The 15,628-nt window shown below is 33.3% G+C and overlaps 1 protein-coding gene across 3 annotated transcripts in view; it reads right to left on the minus strand.

Annotated features, from left to right (window-relative positions):
• Positions 1-3,544: 3,544 nt before the first annotated feature.
• The window catches only part of LOC117106760 (adhesion G-protein coupled receptor G6-like), a 14,516-nt gene continuing 2,432 nt past the window's right edge, over positions 3,545-15,628 (minus strand). For all 3 annotated transcript variants that reach the window (XM_033248185.1, XM_033248184.1, XM_033248183.1), the window contains 12 exons: positions 10,615-10,919; positions 9,902-10,158; positions 9,170-9,396; positions 8,108-8,346; positions 7,902-7,989; positions 7,305-7,465; positions 6,347-6,447; positions 5,857-6,119; positions 5,100-5,181; positions 4,742-4,866; positions 4,083-4,228; positions 3,545-3,812 (listed from right to left, as the gene is read on the minus strand). In XM_033248185.1, coding sequence (XP_033104076.1) covers positions 3,576-3,812; positions 4,083-4,228; positions 4,742-4,866; positions 5,100-5,181; positions 5,857-6,119; positions 6,347-6,447; positions 7,305-7,465; positions 7,902-7,989; positions 8,108-8,346; positions 9,170-9,396; positions 9,902-10,158; positions 10,615-10,919 — 2,231 coding nt within the window. In that variant the 3' untranslated portion in view covers positions 3,545-3,575. The remainder of the gene's footprint in view (positions 3,813-4,082; positions 4,229-4,741; positions 4,867-5,099; positions 5,182-5,856; positions 6,120-6,346; positions 6,448-7,304; positions 7,466-7,901; positions 7,990-8,107; positions 8,347-9,169; positions 9,397-9,901; positions 10,159-10,614; positions 10,920-15,628) is intronic.

Below are 15,628 nucleotides of genomic sequence, written 5' to 3' on the forward strand. Positions count from 1 at the left end.
AAACTAAAATGATCACAAAAATCCCACGGGAGCCCATTTTTCGACATATGCCCCCGGACTAATGCGGACGTTGGTACGTGTTGGTTAGTCTAAAACGTCGTCTACAGTAATTGATTTTACCCGGCAGAACGAAAGAAGGAAACTCCGCTTTTCAGTCGTCTTAGGCTCTTGTTTTTTGACAAACAATGACCTTTCAGATGTCAAATTGCTGTCAAGAATAGCTACTGTCAACATGATTTCACAACATTCGCTCGACGTCGCTGTCTTGGAACTGTATTCTGCAGCGTGACCACTCACAATTTTTGATATACCCAATGACTGGGTCGAAATTACCCAGTGTTATCAGAGTAGACCAGTGATCAAGTTTTATTATGCAATGCATTTTAACTAGGTAAGATCAATGGCAACGCAAATCACAAATAAACAATTCTGAACCCATTTTTATAGCGATTAACAGTCAATTAAGAATGTTATGTGCACTTCGTTGAGTTTTACTTACTTGAATGAACTGAAATATACTTTGTTACTTCTTAATTTTTCCTCTAAGATAAAAATATTTAATTTTCTTAGTAAAAATAAATACCCAGGGTTTTGAACGGAATACCAAAGAACCCAAAACCAAGTGAAAATACCCAAGATCTTGGGTAAATACCCAAGTAGTGGTCACACTGGTATACTGTATTACCCGAAATGTTTGTGACATGTAGTCATTACTGAACAAGATTAAAAAAAAGAGAGAAAACGGTCGAAATAGACTGAAAAGACACAATCTATAAATTTGCCAATAAACTAACTACATCCAGATCCTTAATATTAACTGGAAAATATTCATGCCTGACGACATAATCAATTTCGTCATGTTTTCTCTATTATTTTTTTACTCTCATTCTTCCATTTCGGCGCCCCTCCCACGAGGACACGTACCCACCCTTGACCCCTAGTTTTAAAAAAGTATTTTTTACAGATTGGTGAGAGTGCAATTTCCATCTAGAGGTGTCTATCTTTAAAATTTTCTCACCTCACCCCCAACCATGATGGGGCTGACGTAAATGGAAGGGAAATTTTGGGGGATATCGGACTTGATCATCGTGGAACGTCTGGCGCTGGCATTGCTTTTAAATAGCCTAGTATTTGAGTGGATTTTTATGTTTGGGTTCTAGTGGATAGGAGAACATTGGGTGCAAGATTTTTTTTTGTCCCTATCCTACCACTTTATCTACTACTGCATTAGATCTTTTACAATCAAGGCCAATCATAGTTGATGTTGAAAAATGATAGACCTACATACAGTATATTAGGCATTATTATTAGAAAGACTTGTAGGCATTTATAAGAGAATGGACGGGGTTGTAATTGAAAAAAATTGGAAAATATGTCGGCCCGCAGCTGGTCTCACCAGATTTGAAAGTTGAATACCAGGGGCATAGAGCTCAGTTATAACAACTCTATAGTTGACAGATGAAAGTGTAGAGCTTTGTGCAGCAAACATTAGGACTTGGTGTTCTAATTCTACATAATTTGAATTCATTACTTTTTGGGGTTTGTTCAAGTTAAATAACTATATAGGCTAATCGGTAAACAACAAAGCAAACGACTGCAGCTTTTGACTAATATTCTTTAACATCTTGATACATTCCTCCCAGCATAATATAATTATGTTTTTAATGCCTCAGACCGAAACAAGTATTTACAATAGGTTTAATTCATTTTTTTTAAAATTTTATTTCAAACTCCATTCTTGCACAATATTATTTTGAGAATACAGTGATACCTTGTTGTGTTATAAATAAATAATTTAAATAAAATTAAAAATTTTCATATAATAATGCAGAAAAAGGCTACATCTACATTCTGCAGGTGGAAAACGGCGCCACGAGCAGCTCTACCAAGAGATAGATACGTGTGCCTAATAAGATGACATTATTATTATTATTATTATTATTATTATTATTATTATTAAAACATGATCAATATATTCTTTATTTTATATATCATACCATTTCATTGTTATCCACCAACTCTTATCAGAGGGGGCGTACGTGGCGCACGCACACCCCATCCCCCTCATTTTCCACAAAAAATTAGACTGCAAAACTTAACTCTACCCAACACAACAAAGAGTAAAGCAACTTGTAGAAGTAGATATAAATGAGATTACATAAATAACTGTTTAGTCCTATAAAGTCGAATCACCTTTCACAAAAAGCGGTTTCTTTATTGACATTACTTTTTGTTTAAATGTATGGTCTGGATGTGTATGTATACGGTACGGTACCTTTTACAGCAATATGAGAACCTCAATACATTTAGTAATTATATTGAAAATAGAGAATCCTGAATCTTATGATATTTGTTTATATATTATACTTACACTGTGCCAGTCGACAATGATTCTAAAATTCAACCAACCAAGGCTCGATGTTAGTGATTGTAATTATCATGGCATTGCGGCATTTAATTTGAAATAATCTGATAAATATATTAACTACTACAGTTTACATTTATTTTTACCAGTTATGTAAAACACTACCACGGGTATCATGTTATACATGCAGTTTAGAATATCAAAAATTAAAAATATAATAAAAATAATAATAAAAAAATAATAATAATTATTAATAATAATTATTAATAATAATAATTATTAATAATAATTATTTTTAATAATAATATTAAAAATTTACTTGAAATACTAACTTGTTTTATTATAACCAGTTAGGTAGGCCTACGGTAATAGTCTAATATCGGCACGGTATGTTATCGTCTATAGATGTCTTTACATTCAGTTTAAAAATATTTAAAATACCAACGATATAAATACAGATACTTGCACAAAATAACCGATACCTGGTGATAAATTAATATACAATAAATACATTTTTGGTAAGAGAAATGTTGTTGTTTCCACTTAGAATAACATGAATCTTCTCTTTATGTGACCTGAATGCTGTCTTAATATATTGCATCCTCTGTGTCGAACTGCCATTCGTAGTTTCTTCACCTTATGTTGAAGAATGTTGAATTTTTAAAACGCCTCACTTCGTTTTTAAACAAGCTATACCGGTAACACTTTTTTAACTGACTTCGGTTTTGAACAGGCTGACTCAATTATTAAGTGCACCGACTCCGTTTCTGAACGTTGAATACATTTGAATTTCGCGCATTGGCCAAATGCTGCCTGGTGCTGACGTCTACCCAGCTAACAATATTACGTTCTAAGAACGTTATAATAACGTTACAGTTTGGTGATAAAAACGTTATTTTGTAGAACCATATGTACGTAATTTTTACAACCTCACAACGTTTGAACGTTCTTACAACGTTGTGTGAAGGATTTTTTTGTGACATACCTAACCACAACGTTCGCTAACGTTATAAGAACGTTTTGTGTTTGCTAGGTAATTACTTCAGCTCTTTGCAATACACAGTCATGTTAGATAACGTTACACTTCTTTTTGTTTACTGATGAGAATTGTTAATGTATCAAGAGAGTTCGCTCTTTCTTCCAAGCTTTATGTTTAGGCCTTTTCCGAGAGTTTCTTCACGGCAGTGATCCGATGTCCTGCCTAGATCTATCAAACACTCGTGTCCATCATAGTTGTCATTGATGTCATTGATACCAAGTCTGAAGTGGATGCCTGACTGTCTGATGACTTGCGTTTTTGACGATTGTGTCGCCGTTTTTTCAAATATCGTTTCAAATTTAAAAACGACAGCGATGTTTTCCACTGCTGACGAACGTCTTGGTAACGTGCGCAGTGGAACACGAAAATGAAAAATCCCTGAAACGTTAACCCAACGACAAACAGTGCCTGAAAGTAAATATTATTTACCAGTTAATTTGATAATTTTGACACATTTGCTTTGTACCTTTGGTTTTGATGATTTTAATTTGATGTTTATATCAAACTGCAGAATTGTTCGATTAGGCCTAACGGGATACCTTTTTGAAAGTATGGTGCAGAGGTGTGGTACGTGGTTATTTTTAAAAATGTAAAGTTTTAAATACCAATAAAAGCAAACTCTCTAGTAGTGTCATAACTTTAAACTAAATAGTATTAGATTAGAAAGACGATACCTACCTGACACACAATTTGTGTTATTTGTAGTGGTCTCTCAGCAGAACTGTAGTTTATAATAGCCGCAGCTCCAAATACCCATGTTAGGCCAAGGAGAACAAACAAGGCGATTGCTCCACGCAATTGACTCAATCGATTGTCACGGTTATCTGTAAAACAATAAATTGTAGATTAAACTGTTTTGGAATGCCTAATAATAATAAAGGGAAGAATTTTACAATGTCATGTAAACTGACTAGCATAGTACTTGCTTAAAAGATGTGAATGGAAGAAGGAGCTTAATGAAGAAGCAGCTTAGCTCAGTCTGGTGGTAGCCACTGTGTGTGCGCTGGATTGTGGACACATTTGTCATCGGTTCATTTCTATCTAGCCTTTTCATTGCTCTTCTCGTGTTTCATTTGGAGGACTGAACTTTCAATAGCACATCGTCTTTCGGATGAGACGTTCAAGCCGTTTATGAATGCAGTTGTCTTGAGAAAAGAGTTGGGAATTGACCCCTGCTGTATTCACCACCAGAATGACCTCACAAAAAATAAGCATGATGTGCTTGTGTATATATCTCACACTGAAATAATAATCTAATCCAAGATAATATTTATCAAAAGTTCTCATTAATATCTCAAAATACATGAATCATAAAATTACTGAGTAGGTCTACTTACTGTCATTTTGTGTCTTGTCTTTGATGACTCTAAGAACAAGTCCAAAAACCGTGGCGTTGAAAATCACTATAAGTGTCATAGGGAACACAAATACCCAGTAAAAAGTCCACGTCGGTAACTTACAGCTATAATGACAAAGTGCATTAAAATAATGTATGAGCAATCTCGATCGATATTTATGTTATATTATAATTACAAAAAAACCTAATGATAATAATGCCGTTTTGTTGTGATAATACTGAAGTGAATATTCATTTCGTCAAAAAGACGATTTAGACATTAATTTTTGTCCCTTGACAAGTAATCAATTGTTTAAATATGTTGAATTGAATTGTGGGACTCGGAGTGCAAAACTTACTTAAACGCACAGTTGATGTAAGATCCATCATAACACTTCGTTGAGACAACAAATGGAGTAACAGCAATCATCATTGGAATACCTGTGAAGTTAAACAATGCCATGTTGAGCTGCTGTTACATTCAGAGTAACTCTCACACATTAGAGTGTGACGCAATGTTAGTGATTAAAATATTAGTAGAATGATTGCAGTATGAATGAACTATTTAAATGTATAGGCAAGATAGACTAATGAAAGTTTCAAAGAGATTAAAGTATTAAAGAAGTAAGCCAGTTATACAAGCCCACTGTTCTACCCCGTGAGTGTCGATTCGGCCAGGGAGGGGCATTGCGAGTGAAGAAACGCTGTACACAGTTGGAAGCGACTGGACTCCTGAATAGGCAAGAAACAGATGGTTTACCTGGCCTGATCGACTGATGGTAATGGTGACAACGGCAATCACGAAGTCGATGATGATGATGATGATGATGATGATGATGATGATGATGATGATGATGATATGATGATGATGATGAAAACATGGCAAACAGCAGGAAAAATCTCTTACACACGATAAATATTTATTATTAGTAACACTAATAATATTCATAATTAATAATATTATTCTTAATTACTACTAATAATATATAATGAAATAAATTATTTATAACGGGTACATTTACACAAAGGTTGTTAATTAAACATAAAGGTGAGATGCCATAACATTTTTTAAAAACCTCCGCAATAAAATATATGTTATACAATTTCAGTACATACCCCATGCTACGATACCACTTCTGAGAACGAAGTGTGAGGTGTATGGTGTGAATACCTTCACAAGTGCTTGGTAGAGGTTAACTGCTTCCACACCGTTCCACATCATGGTTACCAATATGAAATACGAACGTAGAAAATTTGCCCAACGGCAACCTGATATACTGTTAGACGTGATTGAAGTCAGAACAAGGACAAGTAAAAGAAACAGTACTGCAATGCTTAGGTTTACCAGGATCAACGTTGGCCGACCTCTCCGTAGCTTCCTAATTATAAATGAAAAATATTTATTTGTTTGATTTGACCGGATGCTTAATTACAGGAGACGATCAGTTTATGTAAACATCATTCAACAGGTGAGGATTTCAGTATAGCTACACCTGTATCACAACCAATCGAAGCTAATGTTTAATTTTTTAAAGCATATAAGGTATTGTGAGCTCAGCCACTTTAACTTAGAAGGATCTATTAAAATTGTAACTATCGTACTCACGGAAATATGGCATACGTCAATATAGTTAAGATCAAACTGATTATAGATAATAAGTAGCCGATGTAACTGACAATTGCAATGCCCTCGGTATAGGGGAATCCCTGTAACACAAGAAAAAATCAAATAAAAAAATACTCTGGTTTATATAACTAGATGTGCTATTGTTAATGATCTTTTATGTAAGTTAATTTTTTGGGTCCGCGCAAGGCGCTGACCCCAGAGATTAACTACTGTTCTTGTTACCAAAACTTTAAAAGCGTCCAGCGTCGCCATGTTTTGAACGGACGTGCAGGAAATTTTGTACACATAAACTAGAGGTGATTTCCAACAAACGTTCATCGCCATTTTTTAAGGTGGACCCAAGGGTTCCTCCTTTACAAAACAAAACCGGAGTTTCAGCAAGGACTGTAAATTACTGCCATTACCACTAATAGAGAACGTCGCATTGATGGCGCGGTCGGTTAAGTGTTCTCAAGAACTTAAGGTTTTGAGTTTCAATTTTTTTCCACTTTTAAGAAATTCTATTTTTTTCAATTTAAGATATTTAATTTTGTACAAATGATCATCCTGAATAATGTTTTTATAATTTTTTTGTACAAATAAACATTCTAATCATTTAAAAATTTCTATCTTATTAGCTCTTCAAAAAAACCCAAATAACTTGCGCCTGTACCGTATTTAAGCGGGGAAGAACGCGAGGACCGGTGAGCGGTCGCTCTTGTTCTGAATTGCAAGAAGGCATTCCAGAGTCCTTTGGTATTCTTACTTATGTTACTAATGTGTATGAAAATAATAAAACTCAACTGAATCTTCACTTTATTTCATCATAAAATGGTGTTAGACTGTTATAAATTTAGTGTGTATACTTTTTACTTTTTTTATGAGCCTGGAGGTTTCTGGTCTTATCGTTATTGGTTTTGAGAAATAATAACCGAATAATTAAAATACATAAACTTACCAGCCAATAAAATGAGCCTGATGGTGGGTCAGTTGGGGCTTCGGTGGGCGGGATTAATTCTTCGATTAGACTAATTAGGTCAAGGTTGTAACATAGGCAATGAGTGTATGTAGCATTCGTAAAATTCAAACGACATTCGGATGCCGACCACGAGAGCTCGACTGAAAGGCAGAATACATTATTTTGTATGACGCCCTCACATCTGTGATATCTAGATGATTTAGTTATGTATAATTTTCATCAGATAGGCCCTATCAATTATTAATTATAAGTTGTGATCAGAATGATCAGCTCTGATAAGCCCTACGTTAGTAAAAAAAAAAAGAAGAGTAAATTGTTATGGAATAATAATGTAGGTCTACCGGTAGTCGGCGTATTTTAAACTTCAATGATTTATCGGCTTAATGTAAACATAACTTAATGTAAACATAACGAACAGTGTAATTTGTAATAATATGCTCTATCAGCTGTATCGAAGTGTAGTAATTATTTATTTAACACACTTTTGTAACTAACGGAGATGTATGTAGGCCTTTGTCGGAAATGCGATGTATTTTATTTAGTAACACATTGAACCATTAATGTTTAAGTACATACCAGGAGTAAAATCAGTTTCTATTTTATCAATCGTCATATTGCTCAGTATGAGATTACCAGCAGCGCATTCAAGGCTTGGAGTTTTAGACTGAGAAAAAAAGTAACATTATTTTAACAACACATGATTCAAAATGAAAAATCTTCATAGTAGGCCTACTATACCTTAAAAACAATAAGCATATAACTAAACAATGCGGATATCTCACCGGGTCACTATTCCCAGCTTGATGATGGAAAGTCACGGATATAGGGTCATTAACCAAATCGACTTCGTTTTCATCTTCAAATGCGTGCAAATAAAGCATAATGTTATCATTGATAGGTGTGACAGTACCACTAACGGGAATGAAAAACTTTGCAGTATAGTACAAAATCACAGTTGATCTGACGACCGTTGAAGTGCTATGTACTCGCACGCTGTCAGTATCAGGATCGACCTTATATGCTTTAAACAAAACAAAATATCACCATTTATTACCAATATTTATTAGTTTTGAATTATATTTTCTTATAACTTTATTTGAAATCTACACTTTTGCATCAGTGCCATATGATATACGGTGCGTTCACAATAAAACAATACAATCCGCAGACAAAAACAGTTCAACGAAACGCACAAAGACAATACAATAAAATATGATAAAAAGGTGTAAAACAATGTCATTATTGGATGTAGAACGAGAATCTAAAAGCTTTAACGATAAATTGTTGATTACAAAATTGGTTTTGAAATGTCCAGAATATAAAGACAGCCATGCAATTAGGACTGCTCAAAAGCATAAAATGAAAAGTGCAACCCTTAAAATTTGAAATACATCATATTAATGGGATAAAAATATTTAAAATGATAAGCAATATATATAAATAAATTTTAGGCTAACAACTTTTAACACTATTTAATATAACCTAATGACGTTGATGCAGGTGTAGTTAAACATACATTTTATTGTTCAAATATGTAACATTTATGATTAAATAATAAATTTTAAAAATATTTGTAAAATATCATTCGTTTCGTTGGAGAGGTTTTTTTATGTGTCAAGTCAAAAGACGTCAGCATTGAGAAGATGGTGATTGTGATGATTACGGTGATGATGATGACGATGGTGATAAAATATATTTATTGCATTTGATTTCTGAAATGGAAATAGGCCTATGTTTTATTTTCAAACTAAAAAACAATACTTGCATTAACAGGAGGCTTACATAATTATTGTAGGGCTTATATTGCCTGTCAAAGAAATAGAATTGAAAAACAATAAGCTTACATCTAGGCTCCCAATTTGTTACATCAATAGTAACAACAGTTATTCCATCGGAATCGTCACCTCCTTGGCTATTGGTTGTAAAGCTGAATACACGGGGAAAGTTGAACCATCCACTCCCTTTTGGTTGATTTATATCAATCATCAGGTTTGGTGTATGATGTTCAATTTTTTCTGTATTCTGTGGAAGTATCACCGCCTCCGCATACTTCTCTAGGTTGATTGCTATACTGTTGATTAACATTTGAAAAAGTAACACTCTTGGTAAAGTTTTTATTCCGTATAATCGCTACACTATTATTACAAAAACCTCATCCAAGGTAGGCCACACCGCAGTGATTTGGAATTTAAAGATATGCATACTGTATGTGCAATAAATAGACCGCCGTATCTCCTTTATAATATTGGTTTCACACTCTCTACTTGACACAACACACTAAACAGAAATCAGCGTATTACGACTCTTCTTAAGAACTTCACAGACAGGATCTCCAAAAGATATTTTTTATACAAGAAGATGAATTTACCAGTATAAAAAAATCTCCCCCGCCCCAACCGGCATTCGAATTCAGGTCTGCTGTGTATATGTAAACATTGAAAATTCGAATTTACAGTACGCTGTGTTTTAAACAAAAATGTTTGTATTAATTTTGATATGTATATATTTATTATGCCATATTAATACATAAAAGCTAGTGCCGGCAACTAAGATTGAAATTCAAGAAATCTTCTTACTTTAATGTTGCGGCATCTGATCGCTGAAGAATTTCAAGATTCATGTCTAATATATTACTTGTAATCAGTGTTAGTTGATCCCCGACAGCTGACGTCAGCTCAAACACCTTTGAAATTCCATAGTTCAAAACCAGTTCAAATATGGATGCAGTCATCTTCACATCCTCTTCATTCAACGGGTTTTCATCTCTGAGGAGTAATTCTACTGTTTTCAAGTAGGCGATTACTTCAGTGGTATTTCCTATTTCGCGATGTTTCTGTAACAATAGATTAAAACGACATCAACGGTACAGTCTCCTGCGAAAAATTGGCTGCGGGACCGTCGATCGTTCAAATACATTGACTGGAGCAGGATATTACTAAATCATGGCACTGTTAATATTTGCATCACATTTGTTTCTCTTCAAAAGAGTATGGATCATTAATGCTCATTTGAAAACACAATATACCGGTAACGATAATAATGACAAGTGCTTTTAAAACCACAACACTGAGATTTTGTAACACCGTTATTCTCAAGGCGTTGTCATACGGTAACTCATGAGTTATTCTGTACCTAAATAAGGTACAGAATAACTCACTTTAAAAGCTAGGCCTACTTGAAAATATCACCGAACTAAACGCGGAAACTAAATCATTAATTGCTTTAAAAATAGACCTATAACATTTTAAATGGCAAGAGAGACAATATAGATATTATACACCGGTATTACCATTCTTTCCAAAGACACCTGTAGACTGTCACGTAATTCCTCCAGTGCCAATGTGATGTTAGAGTACCATCGACACATACCGGTTTCAGGATCTCCCCAAGATGAGTTAAAGGAGTGCTGTAGAATGCGGTCATACAAGTACTTATGACGTGGGGGCGGATTGCAAGGTCTGTACGCCATGTAACTAGCGTGGTAGTATGGCCAGACACTATTAGGACATGGCAGGTACGCGTATTGTCCAGCACCTGTAGTATTCCATGTAAAGTTGCCTTTCAAATCAGAAGTAACGGAAGTCCAACAGATATCTAAAGATAAAGTACAACAATGGTTATTCAGGTACGGTACTCTCTCGTTACAGTTTTTTTTACAACTGATACCATTTGGTAATATAGCGCAAAAGTAGTAACAAATTTGAAGAGCATTTCTTTTTTGTAAGCAAGTCACATTCTTTATTCAGGCCTATGACTGTAAATAATAATGCTTTAAATCTGCAGTAGCCTATAGACTGGGACGAATTAATGATGGTTTTTAAACTTTCTTATTCTAAATGGTGTGAGGGGAAAACAACATCGCGACACCACACGAAGAAGAATGCCATTTTATCTATAGGCCTATTCATTTTTTATGAGGGTGTTTGAATTTTAGCTGGGTTTCCAAATATAAAAATTTGAAGTAAGAACGAAGTAGAATACCCTTTCCCATCACCTTTCACAAAACTAATGGTCCTCAGAGTTTCATGAAGGTCTTTCTAATCTTTTGTCGACTTTAAAACATATCTGTAAATTGATTTGATAATTATTGGGTTGATTTGTTCTTTTTTGATGGTTCAATTAATATTTTTTTTAAATATTAAGAAAAACGTACCCACGATGTTTTGCTGATATTCTATCAGTGTGAGTACGTTTTTCTTAATATTATAAAAATATATATTAATTGGATCATCAAAAAAGTACAAATCAACCCGATAATTAATATTGGATCCAGATGAATTTGTTCAATGTTTGATGATGATTGAATGAAGACGTGAACTGAGTTGGGTCGGTAAAGTGGGTTTTTTCCCCTTTCTTGTTCATTAGCTATCTATTAAAAAAAATGTAGTCACTGCCATTCCAACGCATGTTGAGAATTCTAAAACGTGTGGGTTAATTTGATTGATAGTAAATACTTCCATAAGTCCTGCTTTTACTCACCGCCAGAGAAAGATAACAAACACTTAACAGGGAGTTTAATTAAACATTCAAGGTGTTAATTGCCGATTATGTGTATGTACGGTAATTCATTTCGTAATGACTTGTAAAGTCTGGTGCGGATGTTTGAGATGATAACATTAAGTAATACCGTAGCTGTTTAAATGCAGCCACCGTAATGGTTGAAATGACTCTAATGACGTTGCTGCCATGCATGGCTGGCGTTGATACTAATTAATTTAGTTTAAATAATATTGAGTAATATTAATAATAATAATAATAATAATATAAATAATAATATATAGTAATAATAATAATAATAATGATAATGATAATAATAATAATAATGATAATGAATATAATAATAATAATGATAATGAATATAATAACTGTCTCTTATACACATCTAGATGTGTATAAGAGACAGATATAGACCCATTGACTTGTATAGTTTCTATCAAATCTAATCTATCACATTTAATTGCCTATTATTATTTTGTATATGCATTTCTATTTAGTCATTAGGCCTATATATATATTTCCGTATTTTTCTATATCAAATAAGAGTTTCTATTTCCGCCTTTCTGGCTCTTTCTTATATTATAGAACTTGCCTGTTGTTAACATATTTTTGTTTATTTGCCCCATGTTGTAGGGGGTTTAATTTAAGTGGCACCTTTATTCTGTCATTGTTTATTTCAATTATCGTTATTGCCGACTAAGATCTGTGTTCCCATACTGATATTAGCCTCATTATAAATACAGGTCCGGTGATGATGATGATGATGATGATGATGATGATGATGATGATGATGATGATGATGATGTATGGTGGTGGTGGCGGAAAAACCAGCCGTCTGTAGGAAAAATTCAAAATTGATTGCCAGAGCCGGTCACATATTTTGAATAATATGAACAACATTATAAATATTATTAATAATAATAACGGATGATAATAATATTATTGATAACAATTCTAATATAAATAAAGTATAAATTCTTGTATTATTAAGGTTAAGGTTATTAATTTATTATTATTATTATTATTATTATTATTATTATTATTATTATTATTATTATTATTATTACTACTAGTACTACTATTATTATTAATAGGCTTAAATATTTATAAAGAAGGCATAGAGATTACGGGGCATGCAGCTATGTATACAAATTGAGACGTAACAAACTATTTAAAAGAAAACCATAATCATAATAGAGTTTTTCACAGAGAAATGCTGGTCATTCTGAAGTAAGAAAGTTTTTTGACATCAGTGGAAATGTCATCCCACACGGCGAGTATAAGTAGGCCCTATATAGCAATAAGTATTTATTAGATAGGCCTACTTGTAAATATAGGCCTATTGAAATGTTCCATTCCTTAGATGTATTAATGATGAGTATTTTCCCCCTAAGTAATCTTACATCAAGGTGTTTTCACTGATCTAGATAGCATTAAGCATCGTAACCACATCTCCATATCATATAGGTGTTTATATAGGTTGTGTTATTCTTATCATTTTTAATTTTAATATGTTGTTATCAAAATATGTTGAGGCCTTGACCAATGGAATAATATAATATGAACTAAATTGATAATTTGTATCTATATCTCACCTCCTTGTGACATAAGATATCCTTGTATCACATATTAGCAATTCATCATATTGTTAAGTTTTAATTCATAAGCTTTTAAGTACGTACTTGTGAGGCTTATTTACGTAATTAATCTTTCCGATAAAGTTTAAGTATTCATTTTGTTTGCATGAAATGTTACGTAGGTTTTATTTTCCATAAACACGCATGTCATTGGACTCGCGAACACCCAATTCTGTTTCCATTTTAGTGGAGATATTCTCGGAACACGCACACGATGTATTATTATTTGGTGAAATTAAGCAATTTATTCTGTGTCGATATTTTGCTCGGACCCACTAGCCCATGAAGTGTGTTCTCTAGAAAGCAAACAATCGTTGTGATAAATATTGACCATTCCGTGCAAGGTTATTGGCCTCAATATGATTGATTTGATATGTTGTTTTTATCTTGTTTGATGCTTGATTTTCATAAATGGGATGGAGAGAATAATGGATAATTATCGATAGTAATATTATCTATGTACAGTACTATGCAAATGTATAACTGTAATGTTATGTAGGCATGCTAGTGCACATAGTGTTTCATTTTCATTTTCTTCTGTAGAATACTTCAAATGTCAGCATATCCAACAATAAAACAAAAATCACTTTCTAAATACCACTTAGAAGGTAAGGCATTAAATGAAGTATTGAAACTAGATAAAAGAAACTGATTATAACTTTGAATATGATAATAATACGTTTGATGTAATATGTATTATCTTATCGGGCACAGTATATACTAAACAGCAGTAGACCCTATACCGTGACTTGTTGAAGATTGTGGATTTCACAACTCCAGCTAACTTGGTACTACAGTGAGTAATAGTAATGTCATGGTAAAGTCCACTCATCGGTGGAATAAATGATAGCCATTTGTACAAAAAAGAAGACGAGTAGATTTAGATTGCTGTGCTTGGGCATCATTAACATTTTCTGGGTGTATGCAGATAAGGTACGACTCGTTAAGTGGGGACATCTATCCTCAGTATGGTTTTTAGTGTAATTTGCATCTTGACAAAATTTTGATTCCTAACCTTTCTCATCATTTTGTTTTGTATCTCTACACTTTAGGAACACTGTGCTTTTGTACCGTACTCAAGTCTTGTGATTTTTTTTCTTGAGAATCTGCCAAGATAGTGCTGGGTTTATTTATGTTATTAGATAATTGAATAAATGAATAAATGAATGAATGGATGAATGGATGAATGGATGAATGGATGAATGGATGAATGGATGAATGAATGAATGAATGAATGAATGAATGAATGAATGAATGAATGAATGGATGGATGGATGAATGGATGGATGGATGGATGGATGGATGGATGGATGCATGCATGTAATCAGGTCAGGTCATTCTAATAGCTCGGAAAACGGAGCATTTTGATGACAATATACCCTTCTTTTCAACTTCACCCTCTTTTTTTCAGTATCATTTTATATATAATACAAACATTTAATGCTGGTTTGTACGCTCCCCGAGTTAATGGATGGAAACGCATTGACTTCAACTTGAGTTTCAAGTGTTTGTTAAACACCTTATCAACAGCGCCCTCCAGGAAAGCTTTTATTTCAAGAGGTCCTCTGAGAATCCTGAAGTGCACAGTAAACTAAAAGGTGTCTTTTACATAACACGAAGAACTCGTTAATAGCTTTATGTGCGCCAGTAAATCACAACGTTCTGTAGCTAAATTTGCCTTTTTTTCTGTGGGAACCACCATGTGAATTGTATAAGTGTATGTAGTATCCTAAAATACAAAATCATATTAAAAATATTTGCAAAGATTGCGTACAGGTACTAAATTCTTTAATTTGAATTGAGGGAACAGTTCTATGTTAACCGAAAGGTCCAGTGATTAATCTCAGATAAGAAAGTATAATACATACTCCAAGTATTGAAATACACGTCATCGTGTTGGGATTCAATATTTCGACATTAATTATATCATCATCAGGAAATGAGTTCTATGTTGGTTTGAAAAACATCAAAACACGCGAACGCAATAGCTAAATCTATTAAGCCTGTTATTGTAGTGTTATTGTAGTGTTATTGTAGTGTTATTGTAGTGTTTTTATTTATTTTATTCATTTTCAGCTTAATATCAGATAAGCCTAATAACCTTTATTTTACCCTCAATGTGATAAATTACTATTTAATGATTATTATTATTATTATTATTATTATTAT

This window comes from Anneissia japonica, unplaced genomic scaffold (genome assembly GCF_011630105.1).
Source record: "Anneissia japonica isolate Jap-2015-1 unplaced genomic scaffold, ASM1163010v1 scaffold2471_len1564793_cov202, whole genome shotgun sequence".
Taxonomy (NCBI): domain Eukaryota; kingdom Metazoa; phylum Echinodermata; class Crinoidea; order Comatulida; family Comatulidae; genus Anneissia; species Anneissia japonica.